Source organism: Rhineura floridana, chromosome 8, assembly GCF_030035675.1.
Source record: "Rhineura floridana isolate rRhiFlo1 chromosome 8, rRhiFlo1.hap2, whole genome shotgun sequence".
Lineage (NCBI taxonomy): Eukaryota > Metazoa > Chordata > Lepidosauria > Squamata > Rhineuridae > Rhineura > Rhineura floridana.
Window position 1 is genome coordinate 34470474 of NC_084487.1, and position 17381 is coordinate 34487854.

The following is a 17381-nucleotide window of genomic DNA, read 5'->3' on the forward strand; positions in this document are numbered from 1 at the left end:
CAGCTTATAAACATGTACAGACACATCATGCTTCTTGATGGGACACCAAATCTTAGGAGGTCACCCTTTTATCATTTGATAAAATTCTAATTCTAATTCTGATTCTAAAAGTGTCCTATTCTGCCATATTGAAAGAGCTCTAGTGTGAATTGAGTTGGCATCCAAAATTCTGTCCAAAAGTACTTTGACCCTGGCTACAGCCAAGGTGGTCTAAGAGAAATCCCATTTGGCTCTGGTAGTTTCTCTGGGGAAAAGGCTATGGTTAATGAAATAGATGTCACACCTATTACACACAAATGCTTGCAAATCATCATGACTTTGAACCAAAATAGCTTTATTCATTGAACAAGGGTAGGGAAGAGGCAGGCAGCTAACTTGTAGCATTTTTGAGATGGATAAGGATTCAAAACCCATTAATGGAATATTTACATAGGGTTGAATCAAAATTAATTCCAAAATTAGTTAACCAATGATTGAATGGCAAAGGATGATGGAAGGTTATTTCTTGCGTTTCTTTCACGGAACTCCAGGCAGCATACACAGAGTTCCCAGTTCTCCACCCACCCACAGATTAGAGCTAAACCCCTTCTTTGCACTGCGTTTGCAGTGAGAATCAGGCACACCCATGCCAGTAATTAAGGAAGAAACATGATACATAGCTGCACACTACCTTTAAGTGTACATCTAGGTTGACTGCAGCAAGATAGTTGCCTCATATGTTTCCAAAACATGCATTGGCCATCTTTTAAAAAAGGTGATCAAACTTAATACTTAGATGCTATACAGGAACAAAAAACCCCATCTTTTTTGGGTATGTTTCATTCCTGCTGGGTCTTCATTTTCTCTTCCCTCACTAGGATGCTCAATTTGATATGTGCTCATTGTAATGTTCATATTAATACTAATACATATATATGGAAATGCATTTGCTTGGCTTGGTTTTCGTTTGTTGTTTCCCACTATTACACAGCTGCATGTGGAAAAGTTTTAGCGTTTTGTGATAGTGTGGAATTATCAGTTTGATTACTACATTAATTTTGTTGTATAGTGATTTGTATGTATGCATATAGATGTATATAAATGTAACTCTGAGTGGATAATGGGCAAATCAGACTTTCAAATCAATCTGATGACTTTATTTCATTGTAAAAAATCAGCAGATAGTTGTGAAAGTTAGAATCTTTAAATATATTATAGTAGGTTTCCATGTCCTGCTTTAAGTATAGTTAAGTTTTACATCAATATTTTATTTACCACCTAAGCACTTTAAGAAAATGTAACCATTTATTTGTTTCTAGTTATGCTAAAGTTTGTTTTACAGTTTCATCTTTATTTCACTGGCTTACTGAAGACACCCACATTTGTCATCAGTAAACTCTTTAGGAAAAATCTGAATGCTCATACTGTACATGCTGACTCTGCAGAGTTTAAGTTGGTAACATTGGAATACACAAACCACGTAAGCCAGTTCAAAGGCATTTTCATGGATGGATGTCAGATTTATATCGCAGCTTATGTCAGAGTCCAGCAGCTGAATAGTTAGAAGAACATACGATTGCATTCCTGAAGGCTGCGAGCTTGTCTTACATCTAATGTCCAGGTGCAATTCATCTAAGCTGTCAATGGGACTCTAATCCATTTAACTGCAATGGCAGCTGGGCATGGGCCTATCAGCCCCTGAAACAATCCAGTTTCCAAAACTGGCTCGATCTAACTACTTGGATGTAATTAGCATAATAGCTGATGACAGGATTTTAATTCTGGTAACAGTTTCATTTAGATTGGTGAAGTAATCTCATGGTCTATTTCAAGCCAAACAAGTGTGAATTTCCAAATAGGAAGAAAACCCAAGTATTTTAACTGCTTTTTTTTTTTAAAAAGGATATATTTAAGAAGATGCTCACTAGGATAGGATGAAAGATCCACATTTTTTGCTATAGCTTTTTTTTTTTTAAGTTCCAAATCCATTATCCGCTCAGGAATAGCCATTTCATCCTCAGGACGAAATTTGTTTGCTCAAGGATTTGTTCTTCAGTTGAACAAGGTAAATGAAGATGTGTATTTCTTATAATGGGTTGAAAATCAGGACACACCAATCCTCATTCTCAACACCTTCCTAATGTTAAGGGGCACATTCTTATCTTGGTTCCTGTTGATGCATGTGCAACTGAGAGGAGTTGCCACAACTAGGATGACCAGCCTATTGACATGAGAATTCGTCCCCTAAATGTATGTCAACTTTTGGATATGTTTGCATTTTGACCTGACCTTTGGGAATGTGGAATCTCACTGGCACAGCAGTAGTTTGCAATAAGTAGCCAACCTTTGTAAAATATAAGGACAAAACAGCAAAATATAATGCCATATCATAAAAGTCACACCCATAATATATTAACAGTATGTATTATCTCATAATTGTCAATATTATTTTAAAGGAAAATATAAGCAATGCAATAAAGCCCAGTCACAACATATATAATGTCATATCAGTACATAGAATCATAGAATAGTAGAGTTGGAATAGGCCTATAAGGCCATCAAGTCCAACCCCCTGCTCAATGCAGGAATCCAAATCAAAGCATTCCCAACAGATGGCTGTCCAGCTGCCTCTTGAATGCTTCCAGTGTCAGAGAGCACACTACCTCTCTAGGTAATTGGTTCCATTGTCGTATGGCTCTAACATTAAATGAACATTTTGTCAGCATCTGCAAAAGTTTTATAGAATTTACTATGAGGCAAAGTACTCCCTCCCCTAGTTTGGTGGTGCCATTTCTTTAAATGAAAAATATGCTCTTGGAGTATTTAAAAAAATAATGTTGTCTTTAATGTTTAATTGAGAAGGTTTTTGACTCGGATTCAGTATTTGCATTTATTTTTCACATATAAAAGACCATAAGGTTACCAATCATTTTCACATCATTAACATTATTTTTGTATGTATGTTTACATGTTGGGATCTGAGATAAGTAATTTCTTTGAGAATGGTAGCTCTATACAGAGCAGCCAGATCATGTGAAAATGACAGGTGGCCTCAACAATCATGGTAACTTTATCACCATGGAAAAATTAACAAAAGGATGTAGCCCAGCCTTCCCCAGCTTTATGTTCTCCAGATGTTTTGGAACACAACTCCTTGTTAACATGCCCATGCTGGCTGGGCTGATGGGAGTTGTAGTAATCTCAGTTGAGTTCATCTGGCCACTTCCTTTTGACTCCAAGATTATTGTTCAAGTCTGCTGTAGTAAATCGCATGGGGAATGTGTAGGATCAAGACACACTGATCTTCATTATCACATTTATGAGAACACATAAAATATGTCTGACCAAGTGCTAGGCAGGGCTTGTATTGAACCTGTCTGTAAGTCCACCCTCCTTGTGAATTTCACCATTGTTGTTACTAAAATCACTTTGTGATGAGGAGAAAGGCCAGTTACCACTTCATGAAGAAGCTTTAATATCTTTAAAATTTGTCCTAAGCTACCAGATAATTATTACAAGTTTCTTTTTTGAGACAATGGGTATGTTCACACATCATGGTAAACCGTGATTAACAGTTACAGTGAAGAACATTCAGATTGCTCTCAGTTTGCTCCTCTCCACTAGCGGAAGCAAAAGCTGCAATCTGTGGGTTAATGTTACATCTGAACTGGAGATCATGGTTTGTTTGGAGCAAAAGCCAAGGTTTGTTCTTGAATTACCCCAATCCTTGTTTTGGACATACCATTAAGTCAAGGATCATGGTTTGTTGCTCCCACTTTCTAGTGGAAAGGAGTAAAGTTGGAGCAATCTGTGTATTCACAGGAAACCATTACCACGACAAGTGAGCACAGTCAGTGCATGAAACCCCTGTAAGAATTAGACTTAACCTTTAATAATAATCTCAAAATGGTCGTGTTTAGCACCTGATCTAATAGTCTATTTCCTGTTAATCCCAGGCCTTTAAAAAATTACCTATTTCAAATACATCTCACAGTTTTCTTTCCATCAGTTGAATCCCACACATGGAAAAACAATAGATTGGTGCAGAAGTCCAGTTTCTTTCAGGTCAAAAGGCTAACTCAAGATCTGTAAAATGTTACCCACTGAAGACAAGGGTAAGTATGCATCCTGCTACTTCTCTTGCCCTTTGCTCTAAAAATGTCTGATTATGCAACCAACCTTATTACCTTAAGCCTTTGACTTAAATCACTTGACTCAGCTAAAACATTATTAATGTAGCCATCCTTGGATTTGAATTTCCATGTGCCCACTTTATAATACTAACTTGTGGCACATCTCTTCTTTTTTCTCTCATTTCTCCCCCTCCCCCTTCTCATTAGGGAGATTAAACATGAGCCTGAAGAACCTGAAGTAGATGTGTGGGAGATTCTGAAGAATGCAAGTCCCAATGATTATGAGAGGATTGCATTTCAATATGGAATCACTGACCTGAGGGGCATGCTAAGACGTCTGAAGCGGGCTCGCAGGGAAGAAAAGAAGAGTGCAGGTATGGGAAGCAAGGCAAAGCTTGTTCATATCTGTGCAGGAATCCAAGTGAATTTTTCTCCCCAAAGGTTCTTGGAAACAGGAATTGGACTTGGAGCACTGAGCAGTCCTCATAACAAGGTTTCTAATTCCTTCTTAAAGAGAGCTGTTCTCTTTTAAATAGCTGAGGTATGTGAAGAATTCACACAGGCTTCACCTTGACTAGCTCTGTGGTAATAGGCAGACAAGAGGGAAGAAGTTCTCTCTTTGGTCCACTCTGATCTAACATCACACCTCCCCCCCGGCGTTGCTGCTCTCTGGTTTGCTGAGAATAGGAGGTTGGCTAGTGCTGTCATGATACAAGCTGGCAACAACTAGCCAAGTGATGCACATGATGCTACCCCCACTCCACCATAGGCACAAAGAAGCCCTTTCATGGAAACAGGGACCTGGGCTTCTCAAACAGAGTTGTTATCTTTTAAACAGCCAAGTCATATTTAGGGATGGAATCCTCTCCTTTTTTTACCTTCCGTTTTTACACGTGGCCTCCTGGTAGTCGTTAACCATTTGCTTTGCAGCGAATATATATATGTAATTATTCCTTTTCAAGTGCATTGCAGAGCAGATTAAGGCAGATAATCAAGTCAGTGTCTTCCCCTCTGCTGCTTACAATCAACACCTCATTTCCCCCTGCTGCTTTCTGTCAGTTACAATCAACACTTCATTGACATCAGTGAAAGGGAATACACTTTTGAAGAGCTCACATAGAAAGTAGATACATAAAAGTATCACTTACACTATTGATGATTTCAAAGCAAAGTTTTTAACAAAACTGAATCGGAGAAAAAGAAGAATGAATCGGAAACCAGGCACGGAGAGTTGCTGCTTCAAAATTCTGTCTGCAAAGATAGAGAATATCAGAAATAATAATTAATCCAATGGCAAATTCAATTATTGCAGAAACTGAGCACATCGTTAGTCATATTTAAACAGTTTTGCCAAGTGTTGCTTCATTCATCACTGCATCATATAGAAATCAGACTTGTTAAATTATCTCACTGCTGCCTTTGTGGTAACTAGACATTGTGGCCTGCAAATCTATGGTTCTGTGGGGGGGGGGGTGCAGACCATTCAGTAAAACAAATTTAGCCTTCATTAAAGCTGTGAGGTTGGGACATTGACATCTGTACTGTAACTAAGGATCCCAGTTCCATTGTCAGTGACAATTTTATGTCTGTCTATCAGCCAGTTTCCACTATTACCTTCCTCTAGAAACTGTTCTGGGTTTTCATCTGAAGCACCTTGGACAGCTTCTTGGAAGTTCAAGCTATAACCCGGAGCAGATTCCACTGTCCCACTCATATGGAGCCACTAGCTGCCACTGATTTTTAAGTTTCAAAACAATTTATTTGTATCCATATGTTCTGCTTCTCCACCTCAACACTTTTCTCATCTAACAGCTTTTTCTAAGATTCTGGATCCTGCATATCAAGTGGATAAAGGAGGCAGAGTGAGGTTTGCGGTGGAGCTGACTGACCCAACGGTGGAACTAAAGTGGTATAAAAATGGCCAAGAAATACGACCAAGTGGAAAGTAAGTGTGCACATTAACCCAGATTTAAATAATGTTTCCTGTTAAGTTCTTATACCCTTATACCCTTAATTAAGAGAGTCACGGCCCCTCCAGCATGGTGTTTTATTGTGGGTGTATTCTGCAACATATTCTTGACGTAATAATAGTGTATGAGTGGTAGATTTATTCTACTTTCATTAGTTGTTCTGCGATGCTTCCCCAGTGCTACCACATCATTGCGGCCCACAGGGGCTATAGTGCAACAAAAGAGGGACCAAAAAACCCAAACAAACCCCAGAACATTTGTGGTATGAAAAGTTACAGGATTTCAGCAGGAAGCTACAGCATACACACTGACTGGAAATGAAGCAGTGTGACTGCCCCCAAACCTAAGCAGCTGCAAATAGTAGTGAAAGCAGGACTGTCTACGACTCCCCCAATAGTATCATGACCATAAATTATCATGCATGAGCAATAAAAGGGACGTCTGGAGGAGGTGTTCTGCTGATTCAGGATGAATAGTTCCGACAAGCATTATTAGCTATGACAGCTAAAGGGAACCACCTTACCACATGGAGTATATCTCTGATATCCAGATGCTGGGAAGAACATTTCTGTGGATAACTTCCTTATGAGTGTCTACAGCAGGGATGGCTAGCCTTTTTCAGTGTGACAGCTGCATTGACCCGTAGTCAGCCCTCTGGGGACACATGTCTGTTTGGTATTTTAAAAATGAAACAGGAACAGTTTTCATAGTCCTATTTCTTAGCAGAGATATAAACGCAATCAGCAGAATGAGAATAAAACCAGCCCACCTTTCCCTCTGACACAAATAATGACAGAGACAATTTTCTTAGGTAAAAAGATAAAGAATGTTTACTCACTACCTTTTATATGTTCAGGAAACATAGGCTCTAGCTTAGATGGAAAGATTAGGAATCCATTAGGCTTTGGTAATGATGCTCTCAGGAGAGAGCATCTTCCATGGTGCCTCTCCCAGAGGTAAAAGTAATGGCAGTGGTGGATATGCAGGAATCTGCTAATATCCAGGACAAAGGAGGAGGAAGCCAGGTAACTTACCCCACCCATTAGGAAGTTCCATCATGGTAAACAGGTACATAGGGATATCCCCCAAAATATCCCTTAAGGGAATATCGCCCATTTTACAAGGGAACATGCAAGTTTGCTTATTCTAACAATGTCAAAGTGGGTATGGCTGAAGTGGGAAAGTGTGTGGCTGAAGGGGAAAAGCGGGTATAGCCAAACAAATTAAGGACACATTGGGGGAATTGAGGGGGGGGGAGGTCACTTAAACCTTTTGGCATAACAGAAACACTACCTGGGACCCATGGGAGCAGCCAGGTGGGGATTATCAAAAGGGCAGGAAGGATGGTTCCATTGAGCCATGCTGACAGTAAAACAAATAGCCTTCAACATTGGAAAGCCCAGGCCACATCAAGCATGGAAAACTGGACACAAGACCTCCTGCAACTAGCCCCCCATGAGGAAATTCTCCTCCATAAAATACATAAAAAATCAAACTTCCAAGAGATTTGGAGTGCATTTCTGGAACAATGCAATGCAGAGATGGATGCATCTTTAATCCAACAGCTGTTAATCTGGGACTCCAGTGAAACACAGTCATTTATCTTAACCCTTATCTGAGCATATGAACCTGAACACTACATAACATGCCAAACAACCGAACATCAGAAAAGTCCTGAACTCAGAAACGCTTGCTTAACAACCCTCTCAGTTTTCATGGCGATACACAAAACAGTCAGAGATAATAGAGAGTTCAAAGTCTAAAAAGAGAGGAAAAAACCGCAGAGCCCTTTTGGACTTTTTTCTTTGAGAGTTCTCATAATTCATTAAAAATCAGCCATATTCACAGAGTACCTGTAATCCTAATACTGACCTTGCCCCATACTCTGACCTTCATCTTCTGTAGTTTAAAAGTTAAAAAAATTGCTTCTTCCTCAAGGCCTGTATATTCTCTGAAGAAGCCAGATGAACAGAAGGCACTACCTTGCCACCAAGGAGCTGTTAGATGCTAATGAGCTTTGGTCATTGCTGACCTGAAACAAATGTGAACCTGTGACCTCAAGGTGAAAGGCACCATATCCCATTACCTGTCCCTTGAGCCATCTGGCCTACCAGTAATGTGGCTCCTTTGCCTCAGCTATTATTGTACTTTAAAAAAAATGTCAAGAGTGCTGGAATGGACCCTAGGCTCCTGTTACAGGTTACTTCCATCTTTACTGATCTAGGGTTTCAGAAATGGTTCTTATTGGGGCCATTTGAACTTTGTGCTTGCAATAATCCACCCTCCCCCCCATAATGTGCTCTATTCGTTTTAGGGCCAAACTACATGGGATGTTAAATGTGTTTATGCATTTGAGATGCAGGACTTATAAAATGAAAATAGCATAAGATGCGGTAAGTCTGATAATTATCTCAGTGTGCTTCCATACACACCATATATTTAAAGAATATTTAAAACACATTTTTCTCCAGAATCCTGGGAACTGTAATTTTACTCCTCACAGAGCTAAAGTTCCCAGCACTCTTAGCAAACTACAGATCCCAGGATTCTTGGGGGGTATGGATATGTTTTAAATGTATGGTATTTTAAAACTGAAACTGGTGTATTGCTTTCAGGGGGTGAGTTCCCCATTGGTGCCAGTGGAGGGATTTTCCTCAAGATCATAGCAGGAGAGGAAAGGGTTAACTTTCCCCTTCACACCAGCATGAAGGATTACACCCCCACCCTGCAGCTTATGCTGTGTTCATATTTCTATATTTATTTATTAACAACATTTCTATTCCACCCAATAATAGTTTTCCCTGGGTGATTTAGAAATGCCATAAATAAAAATAAATAAATGTTTTTTACAGAAACATTAGAATGCAGTCATAATCATAGAACAATAAAAGCAGCATGTAAATTCCATTATAAAAATTCAGCATAAAAATATCAGTGGCAGAGAGTAAAACAGGTAAGAGAAATACACGGCATTGCTCATATATGATAGATCTAAAATTCAGTGGATTCAGACGTTCGCAGTTTAAAGCCCAGGAGAGTTAAAAGGTCTTTACCTGGTGCTGAAAAGACCACAGAAAGAACCAGGCAAGCCTCTCTGCAGAAGGGCATTCCATAAACAAATGCCACCACTCTTAGGGCCTTTTCCCCTATTGCACACACAGAAGAGCCTCTGAATATGATTTCAAGTTCTTAGTAGGTACATGTGGGAGGAGGCAGTCCTTCAGGTAACCTGGTTTCAAAGTGTTTAGGGCTTTAAAGACCACCACTTTGAATTGCACCCAGAAATTAAATGGAAGCAAGTGCAGTTGATAAAGCACTGGTGTAATATGGTCCAATTGTCTAGGCCCCGTTAATACTTTTTCTGCAGTGTTCTGGAGGTTACCAGAAGATGGATAACTGAAACCAGTTTATCTCCATCCAGGTAGGGCTGCTGTTGGTATACCAGCCTAGGCTGATAAACGTGCTGTGTGATACACAGACCAATGGTGCCTCTACTGACACTAGTTTGCACGTAATGCTAAACCATGCCATTGAGTTAGTGTGAACAAACAAATGTGCAGGTTTCTGGTGCAAAGATTACTGGTGCTGCAAGCCTCCATTGGTTCTGCTGATGCTATGCTACTCACGGCTAAGCCATCGTATGGCTTAGCATTACATCTGAACCCAGGCTCATGGTTTTCCTCCCCCAGGCAAATCACAAGCAGTAAACCAAATATAAATCTTGGTTACAACTTGTGGCTTGTCTGAAGCATTCAGTGCAACACATTTAACATCCTGACTAGGTAAGTGTTGATGAGATATCCTATTGCATAGGATGCATCCTGTTGTTCTACCCTTCTATTTTGGCTGACAGAACACTGCACAATCCCATGACGCCTGCTAATAATTACACTTTTGTTATTTTGCCATTTTCCAACAGATACATATTTGAGCACAAAGGTAATGAGAGAATCTTATTTATCAACAACTGCTCAATGACAGATGATGCCCGCTATCATGTGACTGCTGGTGAAGAAAAATGCTCTACAGAACTATTTGTAAGAGGTAAACAATATTTCTAAGCTTCTGACAGTTTCTCTGCTAATGTGAAATAATACAGAAGGTCCAGGGGGCTCTAGGAATGGAGGATGCAATGTATCTTTAGGCACAGATGTAGGGAGGGCCATGGCTCAGTGGCAGAGCATATGAATTGCATGCAGAAGGTCCCTGGTTTAGTCCCTGGCATCTCCGGGTAGGTCTGGGAGAGATGCCTGCCTGAAACCCTGGAGAGCCGCTGCATGTCAGAGTAGGCAGTACTGAGCTAGATGGACCAGTGGTCTGACTCAGTACAGGCAGGCCCCGCTTTACGGTGCTTCGCCTTTTGGCGTTCCACTAATGCAGCGACTTTCAATTAGGGAAAGTCCCCGCTTTAAGGCGCTTGTTCCGCTTTTACGGCGGTCTTTGCTTATCGCGCGCCAATTTCACGCTATCAGCACCATTATCTTCAATGGGTTCTGGGTTTTGGCGGTTTCCGCTTTTTAGCGGCAGTCCGGAACGGAACCTGCCGTATAAGTGGGGCCCGCCTGTATAAGGCAGCTGCCTATGTTCCTGTAGACTGCTCCAAAGTCTCGTCCATCATGAATGAGAGGGCAGGCTTGCTTCCCTCTTATCTCTATGCCTCACAGAAGCTCACTTTAAAAAGTTATTATTTGGAAACAATATAGGTGCTACAGTCAAATAACTACATGTAATCTGAAAGAAAGAAAACATGGAACCCTTCCCCTATCTGGCCTCCCCAAATGGTGTCATGCTGTACTGGTGCAATATCCTGGGTCAACTGACAGCACCAGCACAATGCTATGAAGTTTTCTTGATATTTGGCCAGCCTAAGTTGATCAGTTTGTCGCCATTTCTTATGTTCTTCTTTGCTCTCTCAATGCACCATAAGATTTAGGTGAAATAGTCTGAACTATCTCTTTCTAGTGTATGCCCAGGATCAAAGGTTCTTACCTACTCCCCTAATCTGTATCTGCACAGACAACTTATATGACAAATGTTGTGGTCACCTGAGCTTCCACAGTTTTTGACAGCAGTTAGGTCTGTCAAAGTGAACTATGGTTGGTGGTCCCACCATAGAACATCCTAAGGTTTAGGGACATGTCAGCCAAAGAAATGGGATCTCCACAGCGGAATAACTAATACTATTTATTTATTCTTTATACAATTAAGTCTTTGTTACAGAAGTGAAAGATCTTATACAAAATTAACATAATACAGTAACTATGTTACATAAGAAAATATAAGTCTATACATCTTGAGCATATCCATCCCAAGAGGGAATAGTCTAAATCCTGGAAAGCAAAGTATCCACATAAAACAAAAAGAATGAATATTCCTTACCCATTAAGTCTCAAGGCAAGCATAAGCCTTGAATGCTCCACACATAGCAATAGTAAAGTGAGTGACCAAGTCCCCAATAGGGGCTTAAGCACCCTTTTTATAGGACTGGGTGAAGGAAATATGACACGTCCTCCCTGGGAACTTCTCACGATAAATTCCCATGCTTTGCTCAAAGCAGGTCTCAGCCTTATTCCATATATTCCACACATAGGCGCTCTGGGTGTATGTGGCTGGCAGAAGCTGTGATCAGTGTGCTTACATTAGTGTACCAGTCTGTTGGCCACCAGCCCAAACGTAGAAGAAAAAATAAAAATGTCCTTCAGTTGAACTGGGGGGGGGGGAGAGCAGCAAGGTCTTCTGGGATTCAAATCCTCTTGAAGCCCCTATACATTGCACTGTGGGGACTCCATATGGGCTGGGAGCCCACAACATAGGACTCCAAGAATGGTCCAGCTCCAGTTGATGTGATATGTGGAAATTGGGTCCTATTGATTCAAAGGAAGTTACAGCATATTAAGTCATCTGGTGTTAAGATTTAAAAATAGGGATTTTTCTTTGTGACAACTTGTTCCTGATAGCGTTCCTGACTTCATCTTTACTTAGAGCCCCCAGTGATGGTGACCAAAGGCCTTGAAGATACGACTGGTTATATTGGTGAAAGAATAGAATTATCAGTTGAAGTGTCTGAAGATGATGCAAATGTGAAATGGTATGCCACCTACATCCTTCTTTAGTTAATATTTAATTGTTGTAAACCACCTAGAGAGCTTCGACTGTGGGGCGGTTTTCAAATGCAATAAATAAATAAATAAATATTTGGGGCTTGATCCTACTACAGCTAGTTGTTAATGGAACAAGTTAGTCAAACCCAGTTTTAAGTCTCATTGCTTTTAACTGGGCATGGTCATAACTAATTTAAGTTGGAGTGGGCCTTCATTAACCTAAAATTAAGTACCTGTCTGTATAAGGACATATTGTACAATTTATCCTGCTTCATTTTTTTCTAGGTAGCTGCAAGTCTATCTTTAAGTCAGCCTTGCTCATTGCCGTGACTCCCCAGCCTATGCTTGCTGAGGCTGATGGGAGTTGTCGACTAAAACATCCGAAGGCCTCCATATTTATTTATTTTTATTTATTACATTTGCATCTTGCCCTTTCTCCCAGTAGGAGCCCAGGGCGGCAAAGTTGGGGAAGTCTACTTTAAACAGTTCAGGGCTGGCCAACATGGTGCCCTCCAAATGTTGTTGGGACTACAACCATCAACATCCCTGAGTCTGGGGCTGATAGGAGTTGTAGTCCAACAGCATCTGCAAGGTGCCACGTTAGCTACTTTGAGGTAATTCACTAGAGGCACATATGAATATTTCAGCTTTGAATCTTTCACAGAGGGATAACAGCATCCTATGAGGGCAGATGAAAGCTACCCTGGAATTAACTAATTTTAGATGCATCCAAGGGCACACATGGCAACTCAACAGGTTTGATGCATATCCAGATGTGAACAAGGGGGCCAATGTGCTCACTGAGTTTTGCACAAGCAAGGGTTTATGCAAGGAACATTCCCTGGCAAGAAAATAGGGGTTCCCTTGTTCATACCAACTTCAGTCTGTAGGAGGACTAGGGATAGGCGAGAAATTTCATTTGGTTCTCGTTCAAAGCAAATCTATCAAATACATACTTTCCAAAACTATATGAAAAATCAAAACACAGTCATTTGCAATGCAGTTCTCCAACCAACCAGTGTTTACAAAAATGCATATATTAGGGGAAAGTGTGCATAAAAAGGAATATATGAGTGAAAATAACATACAAAAATAACAATAAAATAACATACAAAAATGCATTATACTAGGAGAAATGGCTTGCAAAATTGTGTAGATTAGTCAAAACTCTATACAAAAACGTATTTATTAGGAGAAATTAACTCTAAAATGCTGAAGAATATTCCATGAGTATTTTAAGGGGGAAATTTGCAAAAATTCACAGAAATGTAGAGAACTGGATTTAAGATTGGGAAAATGAAAACCTGAGAGAACCAAAACTGACAGTTCCTTCAATCCCTAAGGGCATAATCCAAGTCCTATGTGCGCCTGGCAGGAGGTGGATGTGGTGGACCCCTGGCTGAGCTGGCAGGGGTCCAGTGCCACAATGCTCCGCTAGGCTCCTCCAGCAGAAGCCCCCATCCCGACTGAGCCACAGTGTAGCCAGGACCCTGCTGGTGCTGCCAGGAGTCTGCTGGGGATGGCCAGCCTGGTGGACAGAGAGCCAGTTGTAGCCCTAAAATGGGGCATTCCGGGGGCATGGCGGGAGAGGAGCCACAAGGAGGACTTACACAACATTCAAGTCCCCTACAGAGTGCTCCCACGGGTCCTAATCCCCATGAGAATTCTGCTGGCTAATAGGCTGGAGCAGTAAAAATATTCCCATGGTGGCCTACAAGGAGTGCTTACTCCCAGGTAGGCCTGTTTGTGGGAGCTGGCTCTTCCATGCTGGCTCCTGTGCACAGCTCCTGATGGAGCCAATGCTCAGCCGGGCCGGTTGCTCCCTAACGGAGCTTTCCGCCAGCCACTCCTACTACCGGCTCCCCATCATTTGGATTGCACTGTGAGTCTTTAAGACTATGACCATGGACACTTGAATATTAAGAGAAATGCATATGGACAAATTATAGTGCTGACGTCAGCTCAGGAAAGTTGTATAAGAGAGTTTCCCAAGTGTTGATCATGCCATATGTGTCAACTAACCATATGGTAAGATGACAAATATGTGAGTGTTTGTGATTGCTCCATATCTTTGCTAAGGGACCATTGACATATCCATGAACTGCCTGATTGCAATTTTGCTGCTGAATGAATGCTTGTGGGTTGTTGGGCTTGACCCATACCATGGTATTTCTGATCTCTATGGATGGATGTGAAAGTTGGACAGTGAAAAAAGTGGATTAGAGAAAAATCAACTCATTTGAAATGTGGTGTTGGAGGAGAGCTTTGCAGATACCATGGACTGCAAAAAATAATAATAATTGGGTGTTAGAACAAATTAAACCAGAACTATCACTAGAAGCTAAAATGATGAAACTGACGTTATCATACTTTGGACAGTTTGGAGGGTGGTTTATGACAGATGTTATTGAAGGTCGCTGATTCATAGGGTCGCCATAAGTTGCAATCGACTTGAAGACATATAACGACAACAACAACGGGCTTGATCAGATTTTAAAATGGTGTGGAGCCACCCTTTGATGGTAAATTTCCATCTCTCACTCTGATAATTGAGGACATAACAAAAGCTGCAACTCTGTTAAACTTACTATTAATCTAGAGCTAGCAGGGTAGGGAGGGCTTTAAAAATAAGCTAGTGCGAGTGTAATGAGACAATGCTTTCACATGATGATTATTACATGATAAGCTGATTACATTATTATTACATTATTACATGATTGGGGGTAGGGGGGATCCTGCCCCAGAGATAAGTACTGCTTGTGGTCATTGACAGCCTACCACTGACAGAGTCAAAATATGTGATGGGCATTTCTAGTGATGTGGCAATATTGGAACATGGCAAACATCATGCAAAATCCATAATTAATAAATTCTAAGAAAAATCAGAATTGAACATCTCACAAATATAAAAAATATAATCTTAAGAAAATATGATGAAAGCAGTAATTTGTGTTTAACAGAGGATCTCTTTATGGAAATATTTTCATTTGTATTGATAGCCCTACCATTAGGTATATTGAGGAGATGTGTGTGTGTGGAGTGTGGACAGGGGACAGCAACACTAGTAAGGTGCTTGAGGACAAAGTTGTGTGTAGCACACAGCCTGCCATGCATCCCCTAAGAGCCTTCTGCCCTCAGCTGCACTGCCACATCACCTTTGTAAGACTCCATTGCCGTTCTGGTTGGCTTTTGTAAGCGGAATTGCTTTTTTAAAATGTGTTTTTAAATTTATATATTTGTTTTTAATGTTTTTAATTGTTGTAAACCGCCCAGAGAGCTTCGGCTATGGGGTGGTATACAAATCAATCAATCAATCAATCAATCAATGTGCCTCAGAAGAATGTCTTGGAGCAACCTTGCCCATCTGCCATAGCGTTTTTCAGAGGCAGCCTCTTTCCGATTAGACAAAGATTGTGAGGCCTTAGCAGTAGACAGTCACCCCTTTTTTGTTTTCTGTGATCAGGTTTAAAAATGGCGTGGAGCTGCCCCTTGATGGTAAATCTCGATACAGAGTGAAGGTTGAGGGTAAAAAACACACTCTGATAATTGAGGAAGCAACCAAAGCTGACAATGCAACTTATTCAGTGATGACAAGTGGAGGACAATCGGCTGGCCAATTACAAGTTGACTGTGAGTAAAAAAATGGCTTTCTACTTGCACTACAAGTCATACTTATGTTGTACTCTAAAGCCTCCTAGTTCTACTCAATATGCAATGCAAACAAGCAAATGCATGTGCTTCTTTTTAAGTAACTACTGGGGAACATGAACAAAGTACTTGTTTATGTATTAGTTTCTAAACTGTTATTTACATACTTAATACTTTTAACACAGCAGATAATTCTGTTATGGACAGCACTGCTAATAGCGTCTAATTAGACATGAAGTTAATTATATGAATGCAGTTAATGTGCATATTTGTTGTTATGTACAGAGCAGTCTTGGGGAAGCCTGAGCAGCCTCAGGACCACAGGGCAGAGGAGGAGAAGGTTAACTCTTTGTCTCCCTGCTGTGGTCACAACAAAAATGGCTCCTCTGAACCTGGCACTTGTCTTCAAGGAAAGCTCCTATTGAGGCTATGGAGGCTTTCCTTGGAAAGCAAATAGCAGCTTCAGAGGCAATTTCTGTTGGGGCCTTGGAAGGGAGAAAAGAGTTAAACTTCCTCCCAGCTCCATGGTCCTGAGGCTGCTACTTACATAAGAAAAAGATGAATACTAATTGCATTCAGCCAATTAACACCTCCTCTAGTATGACCTTAATCCAAACCTTGGTAGGCTCTTGGATGTACATTGAAGCTCTCATGTGGATGTATACAGTAGCTTTGCATATTCCTCCTGCATGTGCTCCAGATATGCTCCCGTTCAGCATCACTGACATCAACAACTTACAATGAACTGCTTAATTTTCTCTCATTTTCAAAGTGAAACCATTGAAGATATTGCGTCCGTTGGAAGACCAGACTGTGAAGCTTGGCAAAGAGCTGTCTCTGAAATGTGAGGTCTCTGAGAATGTAGAAGGGAAGTGGTACAAAAATGGGCAGCTTCTCCAGGCCAGCGACCGCATCAAGATATACCACAAAGGAAGGTAGGCATGCAACATAATGAGCCTTGAAGATCAGATTTAAAAATAGTGTAGAGCTGCCCCTTTGCTTAACAATTTATTTTACAGAATAACTGCCACTGAGAAGCTGTTTATGTTTTTCTCACATGGCAAATCCTTTCAGCTGGTTTTGTTTTGCTACACAATCAGTTGCTCTCATAAAATAATTCACTTCTGTCTCATTTGATTACTCCTTCCAAGGGTTGGTAGAGGAAATGTGTTTGAAATGAGAAAAATAGCAACCAACATAATTATACTTGGGGCCTGCCTATTTTTGCCCAGGTACACTGCCTTTAGAAATGGCAAGGCTGTATTTACCTCAGGTTTGAAGAAGTGAGTAGAGTTCAGAATTAGCTGGAAGCGAACAGTGCCCTGAAAGTGATACAAGTGAGCAAACTAAAACATCCATATTATAAGGATACTGTTGATTCCCAAATGACAGCCCAGAATCAAGAATCTTGGGACATTCTGGCCATACAAAATAAATAAAATTTATGACTGAGTGAAAGGACCAGACTAGATGAGATACAGGAGACTCATAATTAGCATATCCTGTGGGATTTTAAATTAATAATGGAGGGAGGGAGCAGCAATATCACG

General features: G+C 40.7%; 1 protein-coding gene across 6 annotated transcripts in view; it reads left to right on the forward strand.

The window, feature by feature from the left end:
* MYBPC1 (myosin binding protein C1) overlaps window positions 1–17381 on the forward strand; it is a 165506-nt gene that overhangs the window by 61731 nt on the left and 86394 nt on the right. For all 6 annotated transcript variants that reach the window (XM_061638845.1, XM_061638844.1, XM_061638847.1 and 3 more), the window contains 6 exons: window positions 4320–4486; window positions 5925–6057; window positions 10002–10126; window positions 12065–12170; window positions 15647–15813; window positions 16604–16766. In XM_061638845.1, coding sequence (XP_061494829.1) covers window positions 4320–4486; window positions 5925–6057; window positions 10002–10126; window positions 12065–12170; window positions 15647–15813; window positions 16604–16766 — 861 coding nt within the window. The remainder of the gene's footprint in view (window positions 1–4319; window positions 4487–5924; window positions 6058–10001; window positions 10127–12064; window positions 12171–15646; window positions 15814–16603; window positions 16767–17381) is intronic.